A 15,659-nucleotide genomic window follows, 5' to 3' on the forward strand; every position below is an offset into this window, starting at 1 on the left:
CCATGTAAGATGTGCTAAGAGTGGCTCCATACCTCCAGCCCTACACTTACCTAGAGGTGAGAGGGGATCCGGTCATTAGGTCTACAGTAAAAAGGTAGACAATGTTTAGGTAGACAATACAAGTTAGACAGGCAATAGGTCATCAGGGACAGAAGGTCGACACATTTTTTAGAGCTAGACACTTACTCCGACGGTTAGGGTTAGACACCTGCCCCCGACGTTTAGGCACCAGGAGGGAGGGTTAGAGTTAGGCACCAGGGGGAGGTTAAGGGTTAGGGTGAAGATTATGGCTAGAAAACAAAAACCATGTGTCGACTTTCTGTCCCTGTCACCTTCTTATTAGTGGACCTACAGACCCTATCGACCTATTGCCTGTCTAACTTGTATTGTCTACCTTTTTATTAGTAGACCTAGTGATCCACACCCAGATGAGAGACATCCTGCACTGCAGCTCCAAGGGCAGGAGGACTCCATTCTATCCTCTACAGCTCTACTGAAGGGGACTGGAAAAAGCCTTATGTTCACAGTGCATTATGGCATTCTGCTGAAGGACATGTCAAAATGTGGACAAGCCCCTGTATCTCTGACTGCAGATTAGGAAGTGAGAAGGTTATCACTGTCTGCATAAGGAAGCCACTACAGAAATACCAATTTTAACCAGCAGAAACGCAAAACACTGGCTCAATTTTGCCAAGTGCAAAAGAATTCAACATATTATAAATTTATGTTACAGATTTGTACAGCCTAAAGGCGGGTATCCACTAGAATATATGCTCCATGAGCGATATCATCTCAAGTGTTCCCCGGCAGTGATGTGCTCAAGGTCATTAATGACATTGGCACCCACACTGAACGATATATATCGTTCAGGAACGTCACCCACTCTCATCCCTGTACTTGCAGAACCTGACAATATCGTCAGGTTGCCCTGCAAGTATGGGTGATGAAAGATGAAGTCAACGACCAGCGGGAGGGCGCATCGCTGGTCGTTGATGGCATATCCACTGCACGATATCGTGGACGATGAACAATAACAATATCGTTCAATTTATTGTGTAGTGGATATGAGAATGCGCCTTTACACTGCTGTTAAAAAGTCTCCAGATCAGCAACACGAGAGAGAGAGAGAGAGAGAGAGAGAGAGAGAGAGAGAGAGATTTTTTTTTTCAAAAGAACAACAATTAAGCGCTCTCTGTGTATACAACAAATATAAAACATACATCATATAATAATTACAATAAACACACGTGCCCAATTCCCAAAATAATATGAGATATGGTAAGAACTTACCTTTGTTATCTCTAATTTCGACGTAGTCCATAGGGTTCCACAGGATACCTTGGGGTATAGGTGATGACGTCAGGCATCGGGCACCATAGAGTTAAGTTTTCAGCCTCCCAGGATGCACTAGGGTCCCATTCCTCCTATACCCCGCCCCCGAGCTAAGGCATCTCAGTTACGTACCAAGCCATAGGCCGGAGGAGGAGGAGGAGGAAGAGAGAGAAGAAAGATCTGGACACACACAAGAATCACATTCTCACCAGAGGGAGACGGAAAAACCGGTGACCAGAGTAAAGCCCATCTGCAGCACAGGTGCGACAGGGCGGGAGTCCTGTGGAACCCTATGGACTTCGTAGAAATAGAGATAACAAAGGTAAGTTCTAACCATATCTCATATTTTCTACATCAGGGTCCATAGGGTATCCATAGGATACCTTGGGGATGTCTCAAAGGAGTATCCTTCAAGGGTGGGGATGCTCCTGTGCTGAAAGGAGAATCCGCCGCCCGAAGGAAGCATCCTGAGACGCAAACGTGTCAAACGCATAATACCTCACAATGGTATGGACAGAGGACCACGTGGCAGCCTTGCAGATCTGGACTGCAGAGGCACCACGTCGAGCTGCCCACGAAGGACCCATAGTGGAATGAGCCCTCACAGAGGATGGAACCGGAAGGCCTTCATGAAGATAAGCTTCTGAAATTGCCATACGAATCCAACCTGCCAAAGTTTGCAGGCCAACCCTTTTTACGGAAGCCATAGAGGACAAACAAGGCATCCGACTTCCTAAACGAAGAAGTGCGGTCAACATAAATCTTTAAGGCCTGCACAACGTCCAAAGTGGCCTCACCCACTGAGTTAAAAGCCGGCACAACGATTTCCTTGTTGATATGGAAACGTGAAACAACTTTGGGAAGAAATTCAGGACGAGTGCGCAGCACTGCCCTGTTCCCATGAAAAATCAGGAAAGGGGGTCTACAGGAGAGAGCCCCTAAGTCAGAAACACGTCTGGCTGAAGCGATGGCCAGAAGGAAAATTGTTTTAGCTGTCAGCCATTTATATTTGTATGCCACACACGATGGTATATCCTTGCAGAAGATGGTTTCCGAGCTCTTAGCATAGTTCGTACTACAGAGCTGGAAAAACCCCTGGACCTTAACATGGCCGTCTCAACAGCCACGCCGTCAAAGACAGCCGAGTCAGGTCCGGGTGAAGACAAGGACCCTGTGACAGTAGGTTCGGTCGCAGTGGCAACCGCAGAGGAATGTCCACGGACAGACCCTGAAGGTCTGAGAACCAGTGCCGCCTAGGCCACACGGGAGCTATCAACAGGAGCGTCCCTCCTTCCTGTTTGAATTTCCGGATTACCCGTGGAAGAAGGGAGAACGGAGGAAAGAGATAAGCAAACCGGAACGTCCACTGGACGGACAGAGCATCCACCAGAGACGCCTTTTCGTCTCTTGTTCGAGACCGTACACCGGCAACTTGTTGTTGTGCCGTGACACCATGAGGTCGATCTCTGGAAGACCCCACCTGTCCACCAGAAGTTGAAAGACGTCCTGGTGCAGAGACCACTCCCCCGGATGAATGTCCTGGCGACTGAGAAAGTCCGCCTCCCAGTTGAGGACTCCCGGGATGAATACGGCTGATATGGCCGGGAGATTGCGCTCTGCCCAGACCAGGATGCGGGACTTAGGATTCCTCTTTGCCGATTTATGTAGGCCACGGTGGTGGCGTTGTCCGACTGGACCTGCACGGGGTGACCTTGGAGAACCCGATGTGCCTGCTGGAGAGCATTGAAAACCGCGCAGAGTTCCAAGATGTTTATTGGAAGCTCCTTTTCCGCCTGAGTCCATCTGCCCTGGAACAAGTGTGGATCCGTGACCGCTCCCCAGCCCCGAAGGCTGGCGTCCATTGTCAACAGGACCCAGTTCGCCACCCAAAATGGACGACCCTTGAGATGGGTCGTCTGCAACCACCAGGCTAGGGACAGGCGAACCTCCAGAGTGAGCACCATCGTCTGTGACTTTAGACTCTGAGGCAGTCCATTCCATTTGGACAGGATCAATTGCTGCAGAGGTCTGGAGTGAAACTGGGCATATTCCACCATGTCGAATACTGACACCATGGAGCCCAGTAACCTCATCGCCGAGTGCAGGGACACACGGCGACTCTGCAGACAACTGCGCACCCTCAACTGTAAGGCAGAGATCTTTTCCCCCGTCACAAAGATCATCTGCTGTCTGGAGTCCAATAAGGCTCCGAGGTGCAGAATCCTTTGAGACGGGATCAGGGTGGACTTTTGCCAGTTTATTAACCAGACGTGCCGTTGCAGTACCGCAATCGTCAGATCCAAGTGGCGTAGAAGGAGCTCTGGAGATCCTGCTACCAACAAAAGGTCGTCCAGGTACGGCAACATGCGGACTCCATGCAGCCGCAGGAAAGCCGCCATAACCTTGGTGAACACTCGCGGTGCTGTCGCCAGGCCAAAGGGTAACGCCCGGAACTGAAAGTGATCGTTGTGGATTGCAAACCTTAGGAACTGTTGATGGCGTAAAAGAATAGGGACATGCAGGTAAGCGTCCTGTATGTCCAATGACACCATGTAATCCCCAGGTTCCAGCGCCAGAATGATGGACCGTAGGGTCTCCATCCGAAACCGCGGCACCTGCAAGGACTTGTTGAGGGCTTTGAGGTTGAGAATCGGACGGTATGACCCATTGGGTTTCTGCACCAAAAATAGATTTGAATAGAAACCTGGCCCCTCTGGGAGAATGGAACAGGCACTATAACTCCAGCCTGGAGCATAGTGTGCAAAACTTTCCGCAGTTCCCTGGCTTTGTTCTGGTCTAAGGGAAGACTCGGGATGGGGGCCTGGGCCGAAAGGAGAGGGCATACCCGTGAGAAACCACCTCGTGAACCCAATTGTCTGTCGTGGTTACCGACCAACACTGAGTGAACTGCAGCAGGCGGCCTCCCACTTTGGGGTCCCCCAAAGGGAGGCCCGGACCGTCAGGCCGCAGGTTTGTCATCAGACTTAGGGGCCGGACGTCTGGTACTCCAGGCCTGTTTCCTGGGCTTGGCCGGTTTCTTGGGGCCAGCCTGTCGGGGAAAAGACTGTGCTTTAGGCCTACCCTGGGCCCTGTAAGGCCGAAAGGACGACGTAACCGAACTGGAAGGGACCGCAGCAGACGGGAGACATGCAGACTTGGCTGCCGCCAGCGTGGCCACAATTTTGTCCAGATCCGGACCAAATAGGACTTCTCCATTAAAGGGTAAAGCTTCCAAGCCCTTTTTGGAATCAGCGTCCGCCTTCCAGGATCACAACCATAAAGTGCGACGAGCAGAATCCGCTGCCGAAGAAATCCGAGATGTGAGGGTACTGATATCCAAGGCCGCTTCATTGATGTAAGTGGCCGAATCCCTGAGATTGCCTACCAACTCGGCCTGTTCAGCTGAACAGTCGGAATCCAAAGACGCCTCCAAACTATCAGCCCAGCGCTCCATAGCTCTGGCTACCCAACATACGGCCATAGCCGGTCTGGATGCCCCCCCCACGAGGGAATAAATGGACTTTAGGCAGATCTCCACCTTACGGTCCGTAGCATCCTTCAAGGAGGACATGTAGGGCATGGGCAATGTGGCACTTCGGACTAGGCGTGTCACATCAGAATCCACCTGTGGAGGGGATTCCCACTTAGAAAAATAATTGTCCGCAAACTGGTAAGCCACCGCTAAGCATCTTTGAGGCTGATACCGTTTACCAGGGTGTTTCCACGCCTCCTCTAAATGGTCTACTAACTGACCCGAAAGAGGAAACACTGTGGCGTCACCCTTAATATCCTTAAAAAAGGCATATTTGGACTTGGACACCGGAGGATCGTCATCCTCAATAACTAAAGCTGTGCGGACTGCCTGAATAAGGCCAGGAATATAAACCTTGGACTTAGCGTCTGACTCTTTAGTACGGAGAGGTTCTTGGTCAGATAGATCCAGAATCTCCCCATCATCGGTCGTCACGTCGTCAGCCTCATAAGGAGCTGACAGAGACGCCACCGCCCGCTTATGTGGCCGCAACACAGACTTCCCTTGTAACACGTCCGACAAATGCTGTACAGAACTTGTCAGTGAATTAATCCACGCAGGTTCCTGAGACACCTGGGGAGGGGAAATAGGGAGACTGTGGGATACCATCAGTTGTCTCGGGAAACCCTGCATGTTCGACGACACCACTGACTGCTGGGACAATCCCATCTGTGAAAACGCAGGTGGCGGAGCTAACTGGCCCACTAGGGTTGTAAGCGCTTTGGCGAAACAAGCCCAGGGTGGTTCCTGTACCGGAGCCGTGATAGTAATTGGCCGCGCCAATAAGTAACACTGCCGACATAGCCCCTCCGCGTTACCCTCCCCCTCCGCTATTGGTACTTTGCACGTAGTACACAGAAGCTGGAGAGGAAATTTACTCACAGACATGATGGCAAGTATGTGACCCCTCTCACTAATACTCGTTAGTATAGTGGGAGAACCACCCTGCAATCACCGCACCGCAAGGGCTTTAGCAGAAGAAGAGCAGGGACAGTGAAATGGCTGACAGTAGAAAGTGAAAGTACAGGCAGCAGACGCTAGCAGAAGTCACATACGATGCAAAGAAATTAATCTCTGCACTATCAGCGCTGTTCCTCAACTACGCAGACACAGAGCCTGGCAGGACACAGCGCTGCATACACAGACCTGTTTCAACGGAGGAGAGGTATGCCGGGGGACCCAGATCGCGATGCCACCGATCAACAGCTTCCAGCAGCGTTCACCATGCTTCTAGAAAGATGGCCACCGAGGAGCAGAGAGGAGGCCGGCCTGGGGGAGGAGCGCTGCCACATGGCCAATCGGCAGGTGCAGAGAGGGCCGTGTGCAGCGGGGGAGGCGCCGGCTGTGTACAGGGAAGGCGCACTCCCCTGGCATGCAATTAACCCCTGGGACGCCGCAGCACTACCGCTCAGCTGCGGTCCGCTGTCCCAGGGGGGTAGTGGAAGCGCAGGTTAGTACCTGGCTCCACGCTGCAGCCGGTCCCCAGGGAGCCCCCTGCCTGGGGACTCCGGACCATGTATCAGCAGAGACCCACCGCGGGATCCCGCTGCTTACCTGCTGCCCCCTTGAATCCGGCCATGGTCCAAAACATCTGGGGTCACCGCTAGCTGTGACCCCAGATGCTTACCAGCATCCCCGGATCAGTACAGGCGTTCTGGTACCGGCGGGGGTGTAGGGAAGACAGCATGGGCGTCAGTATTGACTGTCCATGCTGTACTTCCAGATGTGCAGCCACAGCTGCAATGAAGAAAACTTCAGGGGCTCTTCTAAGCCCCCCTCTAGCAGGTGCATCCGACTCCGGCCGGGCACCAAACGAAACTGAGATGCCTTGGCTCAGGGCGGGGTATAGGAGGGGGACCCTAGTGCATCCTGGGAGGCTGAAAACTTAACTCTATGGTGCCCGATGCCTGACGTCATCACCTATACCCCAAGGTATCCTGTGGATACCCTATGGACCCTGATGTAGAAAAAATATTTAAAGTGCATAGGTCAATCCATATATAAGGGACGGAAGCTTATTAGAAATCACACCAAACTTTCTGAAATACATAAAAGACCTATAGTCCATAAATGTATATAAATGTCAGGTGGACCTGTACCAAATAGAAATTAAATATGGCTTATCTGAACATTCAGAATGAATCTACAGATGTCCTCAATAACCAGAAATAGGTATTTTATTTATTTATTAAAACAAACAAAAGCATAAAGTGTAATCCCATATAGCAACCAAGTACACCAATAAAATATATGGGACGGCTATTGTGCATAGGAACACGTGCTCAGACAGATACATTGTAAATAAACAACTGTTTATTCAGATAGCAGGTTGTCCGTCATCAAAGTAAGAAATTTATATTGTACATATTTAAAGTGGCGTCAGAACAGCCATACACATTTCCCACACATAAACCTGTGGCTTTACCAGTGACCTTGGTACAGAAATCAATTTGCTCCTTTCTTGTAGCACTATTACCACTCCACACAGAACACTCTACTAGGCAGTGGTTATGCTCACGTGTAACCCTGCTTTTGGCAGGCACTTACTAGCAGGTAAGACCTCAACCAGACAGTGGTCGTGTCTTCCCAGGACTAATGAACAGAAAAGTGGCTCATGCCTTGAATAATATTGGCCCAGCAGAAACCAGAAACCACACTCAGCACTGAACAGAAGTCCTCTAAAGCCAAGGCCAGGGTTTCAGAAGGCTTGGAATTGCCATACTCTTGCAAAGTTTGGCTTTCCCAGGAAAGGATTACCCCTACAGTCATACTCCTCCCCCACATGTTCCTATGGCCCTTCATTTTCACTCAAAAAAAAACCCAAGCCTTACCTGACACAACATGATTTCTATAGTGATCTCTTGTTGGTGAAAGGAACAGAGGGGAGCGTAATTGCTGCTCTTTGAAAATAGTTGGTGTAGAGTCTAACTGACTGTAATTAGGCTGCTTCTGTTTTGGGGTCTTGAAACAGTGATCAGATTGTGCATCCTCTCTCATCTCTCCATGGTCACCTAGCCTGGGCTGAGGCTGCACAGCGTCTGCTGTAAGTTCTTCAAACCAGTTCACACTTATTGGACCTAAATCTGCAAAAAAAAGGGTCCACAAATAAAATGTGAAAACAGTAAAATATACAAAAAAAGCTCTAGATATGATGCGTAATTATTTGTAAAGAAGATATAACCACTAATTATGTATTACATTAAACATATTTAAATATGTTAAGAGGAGGGACAAAGTTTTGTTCTGCTTCTCAATGTATTTTCATTTGTACCACTTTATCATGGTGTCCAGGTACAGTTATTTTCACCCGTGGACAGAACACATTTGAAAATTATGCACTAGATTAAGACATACATACAAAGCAGCTATGTGTCATATCCAAGTGTCTGTCTTCATGATATAAAGAAAAAAACAACAACACTGAACGAAGCCAAGAGAGATAAATTAAATATAGCTTAATATGCAGGAGGTCATGTACAGTAAAGATCAGTCTACATAATGAAAACGCGTTTATCTGGTAAAATAAAATATTCCGAGTCCTTAACATGAATAATGTCATAGGCACTGAACTATAGCAGTAATAGACAGATAGCTGTATCATACAGTACTTTATAGTTGTGTATGAAAATGCTTTAAAGCTGGGTACACACTATATGAAGTGCCAAAAGCCATGGGATAGATGCCAAGTATCATGTAAGACCCCCTCTAGTCCGGCGAAGTGCAGCACCTCAACGTGACATCGATTCCACAAGTGGACGCGAGACCTCTGGAGAGATGCTGCCCCATGCCGTCTGCATAGCTTCTCACAGCTCCCTGATATTTGAAGTTGCAGGATCTTGGATGCAAATGGATCTCTCCACTGTGTCCCATAAATGCTCGATTGAGTTCAGTCGAACGTGGTGTTCAACCATCTGATGTGCTGCATGTCAGATGGGATGATGCAATGTACATTGTGTATTGTGTATACACAACACGCATGGGGAAGATTTAATTGGCTTAGCATGCCCTATCTGTCACTTTAGACAGAGCGATAGTCAAAATGTTGCTCTGGTGGCGTCCAATCCTTTATCGTGCTGGTTGTGTCCAAATAGACGCGTAAAGCAGCTAAACCTGTCTAAAATATTGCGCATGACAAGAAAAATGTGCGAAAAGACAGGGGCGAGCAGAAATAATGGGCACCTGTGGTATTCATGCCTTCAACAGAGCAACAATTGAATTGCGCCCAAAAACAATTGAACTCCCCCCACAGTGCACAGGAGCAACAATTAATAGGATACTATCACCAGACACAAAATATTATGCAGTCTTGCATATTGTGTACGGTAGACATAGTGTGCTTTGGGATCATATTATTGTAAGTGAAATCGAAACGACTATTGAAATGTTTGTTACATCGTTCAGGTGTGTACCTAGCTTAAGACTATCTTACACTAGACACAAGTTGATTGGCTGCTGTGGTTCAATGTAAATATTGGGCCTCATTCACTGTAAAGCTGGGTACACACTATACAATATGTGTACCAGCATCATGACTGCCGACCCCCCATCGACATATCGGGCGGCCAGGCCAGTACACATTAGACGACCTGGTCCCCGCCCGATATGTCGGCCCCTGCCGAATCCCGCTGCATGGGGTCGTTAGGTTGAACAGCTTGTAAAGAAGACTTGACGATGTGGCTGAAGACCCCACGGGAGCGCGCAACAGCCGATCACCCTACACAATTTGGATGATATGTCGTTCCGATCCTTTGGAATCGGGCATATCGTCCGAGAAATCGTATAGTGTGTACCAGGCATCAGGTGCAAATTACATGTAAAACGCACACTGCGTCCCAAAAAGACTCTCCCACACCATAAAAGTCCAACCAGCAGCAAAATCGGAAGACAAAAATAGCTAATAGCACTAAGCTTTGCCAGCCAAAGAAACCGGCAGCATGAGGTCCCACCCGCCAGAGTATCAAACCAGCTCCAGGCCAGACAGCGCAAGGCTGTATTTCCTATGAGGATTGGGCTCGAAAAGAAATGCTGGTGGCACTAGTGTTCTTCCCGTAAATGTGCAGCAGTGGGTGTGGGGTGTATTTTTCTGCTGGTAAACTACAGGTCCAAGCAAGCTCTGCCATGCCCAAAATGTAATGTCTGTCATTACAAGAACTATAAGCAATGGAGATATTCGACTGTGCAGGCAGTCAGAAAGAAATGGTTACATTTCTAGCGTCTCTGGGGTCGGGTCAATTAGAGGTGATGTGATGATATTTGAATGCTGGCAACGGCACCCTACATCGCACGTTTTATATTGCAGCCTCATTGGTGTGTGTATTGAAATGCACAAATTGAGGCTACTATAGGTACAGATTTTGTGGTTACTGAACATCACCGCACTGGATGTAGCCATTTTGCAACACTCTAAATCAGGGGTCTTCAAACTTGGCCCTCCAGCTGATGTGGAACTACACATCCCAGCATGCACTGCCACCTTTTTGATATAACTGCATGCTAAAACTAGGTGCAGTGCATGCTGGGATGTGTAGTTCCACAGCATCTGGAGGGCCAAGTTTGAAGACCCCTGCTCTAAATATAACTGAACCCTCTAAAAACCTGGGACAGATGGCAATTATGCACTTTGTTATAAGGAATAATGGTACTTGAGTTTACAGACTCATTGCAGAGAGAACCCAAGTGTCCTACACTCATTATTATCAATCATGATAATGTCTAAATCCCCTTCACGGAGAGGACTCTGACGTCATCAGCCAGTGTCCAGCGTCATTCCCAGTGTCCAGCGTCATTCCCTACCATCCAAGTGGGCATGGATGGGGAATATCAATTAATTCCAGTTTCTCAGCGCCTGATTGACCAACTGCTGATAATTAGCCTATACACTCCTGCAGCAAAATAATATGAGGTGTTGCCAACATCACAAATTAGGACAAAGAAAAAGAAATTCTGCGCTGGAGTGCGAGTACAATCAAATATATTTATTAATACCATATAATTCTCAATAAAAACAGCATAAATATAACATGTAGCACTTAGGACTCATGCATGCACTGTCCCAAATAAAACAATTATAACCACTCTTTGTTTGCATCAAGTGGAAATATAGAGCATAAACAATACTAAAAATAAATGAAATAAACAGCAGTTCAGTACATAGAAATAAGCTATACTATAAGCCTGTATATAAAGTATTAGCAGCTTGAACGAATAATTGTTTTTTAAATCCAGGTGGTTAATCCTAAAAAGGACCACTTAGGTATTTATTAGTATTGTGGATATCCAAGTAATTCTCCTATTACATATGGAGGATAAAAAAGTCACTAGATTACCTCCAGGTACTAGCTAAAGTATATCCAAATAAATGAAATGCCCCAAACACTGAGGCAAACAGGGGCGTCCCCCTAGAGCAGGTCAGGGTAACAATCGATCAGGTCCAGCCTGACTCACCATCCATACCATGTGTCATCCGCTGATAGTAGCTGGCAAGTGGGAGAAGCTGTAATTACAGCGCCACATTCATCCAGTCTCAGAGCCGGAGCGCTGGCCGCCGTCGCTTTGTCAGGTATAGTGGGGCTGTGCCGCTGACCGCCGTATGTCTTTTTCAACTTGAAAAAGGTCACAGCAGTGACTGAAACGCGTAGTTGTTCCTGTAGCTCTTGGTGTCCTAGCTTTCCTGAACTGCTATCCCATTACCCACCTGGAAAGACATACGGCGGTCAGCGGGACAGCCCCACTATACCTGACGAAGCTCCGGCGGCCAGCGCTCCGGCGCTGAGACTGGATGAATGGATGGATGTAATAGGAGAATTACTTGGATATCCACAATACTAATTAATACCTAAGTGGTCCTTTTTAGGATTAACCACCTGGATTTAAAGAACAATTACTCGTTCAAGCTGCTAATACATTATATACAGTCTTATAGTATAGCTTATTTCTATGTACTGAACTGCTGTTTATTTCATTTATTTTTTGTATTGTTACATTTTATGCTCTATATATTTCCACTTGATACAAACAAAGAGTGGTTATAATTGTTTTATTTGGGACAGTGCATGCATGAGTTCTAAGTGCTACATGTTATATGTATGATGTTTTTATTGAGAATGATATGGTATGAATAGATGGGGAATATAACCTTGTGGTGAGCATAGCGAGCCACCGAGTCTGAAGCGTGGCGAGAGCAGAGAATCCACGAGGGGACAACTTTCTTCTTTAGGTGGGGACAACTTTATGTACTTGTGTACGTAAAGTACACAAGTCTCATTTAAAACATTCATTGGGTTCTCTCTGCAATGAGTCCGTAGAGTACACAAGTATCGGGAGAGGGAGACAATGACAGGCGGTGACATGTTATATTGAAAGAGCGGTGTGCGCTCTGAAGCGCTGGTACAGCATATGTGTGACATGCCATGAAAGAATCTTTGCATCTTTAAGACCCGGAGTGCCGCCTGTCATGTTTGCACTATTGACCCAAATATTGGGGAAGGCACCAGGGCACATTGTAAACAAGTACCGGTCCTTTGGCTCTCTGGATAGAATAGATACATAGATACATACACACAGATGTTGAAGCCCACAGCTAGGAAACTTCTGACATTGCCCCATTATATGTGTGTGTATGATATGATGCATGAGGGACTATAGACAGGTCATACACCGCTCATGGCTATAGATAGTATATAGTACCTGAGTTACTGCAGCGCTCCTGGAAGAGCTGGAAGAAGACTGATCTCCCGCACTGTACAGAGGCCATGTTCCCGTCATCACATGCAGAGCCAGCAGCACAGCGTTACAGTACACAGCTAGGAGCGCAGCGTTACAGTACACAGCACAGAGCCAGGAGCGCAGCGTTACAGTCCACAGCACAGAGCCAGGAGCGCAGCGTTACAGTCCACAGCACAGGGCCGGCAGCGCAGCGTTACAGTCCACAGCACAGAGCCAGGAGCGCAGCGTTACAGTCCACAGCACAGAGCCAGGAGCGCAGCGTTACAGTCCACAGCACAGGGCCGGCAGCGCAGCGTTACAGTCCACAGCACAGAGCCAGGAGCGCAGCGTTACAGTCCACAGCACAGGGCCGGCAGCGCAGCGTTACAGTCCACAGCACAGGGCCGGCAGCGCAGCGTTACAGTACACAGCACAGGGCCGGCAGCGCAGCGTTACAGTACACAGCACAGGGCCAGGAGCGCAGCGTTACAGTACACAGCACAGGGCCAGGAGCGCAGCGTTACAGTACACAGCACAGAGCCGGCAGCGCAGCGTTACAGTACACAGCACAGGGCCAGGAGCGCAGCGTTACAGTACACAGCACAGGGCCAGGAGCGCAGCGTTACAGTACACAGCACAGGGCCAGGAGCGCAGCGTTACAGTACACAGCACAGAGCCGGCAGCGCCGCAGAGATACATCACTAACTGCACAGACAGCTCCAACTTCCCGCGGCTGCATACGAATACAGCCCTACACAGCTAATAGGCACGCTGATCTTAGCAGCACCTTGTGTATGAGACGAGAAATATAATTGGCTAATGCGCTGCGAGACTTTAGTCTTAGGGATATTTTTCCTACAACTCCCAAAATGCACCGCGCGCTGTGCCCGGCTGGGGGGGAGTGTGTGGGAGTTCAGTTGTAGTCGGGACTCGATCTCGGACCCGTCCCAAAAGTTGCTGCTTGGAGCACGCAGTCTGTGGTGTGTTTAGTCTCAGACTGACTCTGGCGGTGTCAGTAATAAATCAGACAGGGGGGGAATTATAGTTTCTCAGCACACAGCCCGCTGGGGGCACACAGAACCTGTGCTAAAGGTGCCCATTGTATGCCAGACACCTACACCGAGCAGTGAGCCTAATTCAGTAATTGCGATTGCAATAGCAATTACACTCACAGTCTAACTGCGACAATATGCTAATCCATTGCGATTGCTATGCTGTCGCAGCACAACCATAAGGACACCCACTTTACCTTACACATATCCACAGTGGCGTAACTTCATCCTAGGTGCCCGGAGGCAAGATAAATGTTGGTGCCACCCCCAAATTAAAATGTACCACCCCCTCAGCACCTATGCCAGCCCCAGCTGCCGCCACCCTATGCAGTTCCCCCAGTAGTGGTCCCCCTGTGCAGTGCACTCTGTAGAGGTCCCCCTATGCAGTGCCGCCTATGTAGTGTCCTCCAGTAATGGTCCTCCTATGCAGTACCTCCAGTAGTGGTCCCCATTTGCCGAGCCCCAGTAGTAAGGACCCCTGTAGTGCTCCCAGTAATGCCCCCTGTAGTAAGCCCCTGTAATGCCCCCAGTAGTAAGCCCCCATTAATGCCCCCTGTAGAAAGCCCCCAGTAATAAGCCCCCGTAATGCCCCCTGTAGTGCTCTCAGTAATGCCCCCTGTAGTGAGCCCCCAATAATGCCCCCTGTAGTGAGCCACCAATGATGCCCCCTGTAGTGAGCCCCCCCGCGAGCGCACACACATACAAAAAAAAACAATACTTACCTGAAACCCCACTCCAGTGCTGCTGCCTTCCATCCCCGGTGCCCGCTCCTTGGAACTATGGGAGTGACGTCATGAAGTCAGTCCCATAGTGCATTGCGGGACCCGGAAGCGGAGCTCAGGAGTGAGCTCCGTTCCTCCGGCTGCCGCCGGGGGGAAAGAAGGAGCCGGACGCCCGCTGGTAACACAGTCAGCGGGCGCCCAGCAAATAGGGGGTGCGACCGCACCCCCCGTATTGACGCCGCTGGAGGTGGAGCGACGATCAGCGGCGCTCCATCTACATAGCAGTGCCCGGAACGGCCCGGGGCACAATGGAGCCAGGTGCCCCCTTAAGGGCTGGAGCCCGACGGCAAATGACTCCATTGTCTCCGGGAGTTCCGCCACTGCATATCCGTAATGTTTAGCAAGACTGCAAAACCATCAGTACAATCGCAGCCTCACGCACATTTGGACAAGCTCTGACCTTGCTCAGGAGATGCCAACTTCATCACACGCTATGTGGCCTCAGGATGCGTAGGGCATCGCAGTGCCTAATTTATGCACGCCCTTGCAACGGTGTTAAAACGCACCGGCACGTTTACATTTCCCCGACCCCCCTGTCACCACCCACAAACGGCACTTCCTGTCTATCACTCTGCGATGGGTCTGCGTAGTCTCGGTGATAGCAGGCCCGATCCCAGTGGCCTGTTCGTGCACTGCGATGCATACATAAAGGACGTCTTATGTGATGTATCTGGAGAAATCATGTGTGTGCAGTGTATCACCAAGTAGAATTTCTCTTTATGATCTTCATAAAAGAGTTTATATATATATATATATATATATATATATATATATATATATATGTATAGTATGTATATGTATTGTGTATATATAGATATAAATCTATACATAAGATTCAAGCTACTCCAGTAGAAAGGAAAGCACTCTCCAGATTTTTGTTTAATATTTTTATTTTCATAAATAAGTTAATATGCCATCATGTTGCAGACTTTTCGACTCTCTTAGGAGTCTTTCTCAAGGCTGTTTTTTAAGGCACTTATATTAATGCACTTAGGCCCTGATTCAGACCCACTCGCAAGCGGCTGTCCGCTCGCAAGTGGGTCGATGTTGTGCACTGCGCATGCACACGACGGCGGGAGCTCCGTCGTGCGCATGCGCCAGACGCGACGAGCGAAGGACTTTCCTTCGCTCGTTGTGTCTGATCAAAGGGGGCGTGCTGTCGATGTTGATTGACAGCACGCCCCCTTTGGTGGGCGTGCCTCCCTGACGGAGGCGTTCCCAAGGGAACGCCTACCGTCAGAAGCCGGCCCACTGACA

At 48.9% G+C, this 15,659-nt stretch overlaps 1 protein-coding gene across 1 annotated transcript in view; it reads right to left on the minus strand.

Moving 5' to 3' along the window:
* BRCA2 (BRCA2 DNA repair associated) overlaps positions 1-12,644 on the minus strand; it is a 79,392-nt gene extending 66,748 nt beyond the window's left edge. Inside the window, exons 1-2 of the mRNA XM_088460239.1 lie at positions 12,551-12,644; positions 7,696-7,947 (exon numbers count right to left, since the gene is read on the minus strand). Coding sequence (XP_088316365.1) covers positions 7,696-7,947; positions 12,551-12,617 — 319 coding nt within the window. The 5' untranslated portion in view covers positions 12,618-12,644. The remainder of the gene's footprint in view (positions 1-7,695; positions 7,948-12,550) is intronic.
* Positions 12,645-15,659: the final 3,015 nt, after the last annotated feature.

This window comes from Taudactylus pleione, unplaced genomic scaffold, assembly GCF_031769625.1.
Source record: "Taudactylus pleione unplaced genomic scaffold, aTauple2 ptg000043l, whole genome shotgun sequence".
Taxonomy (NCBI): Eukaryota; Metazoa; Chordata; class Amphibia; order Anura; family Myobatrachidae; genus Taudactylus; species Taudactylus pleione.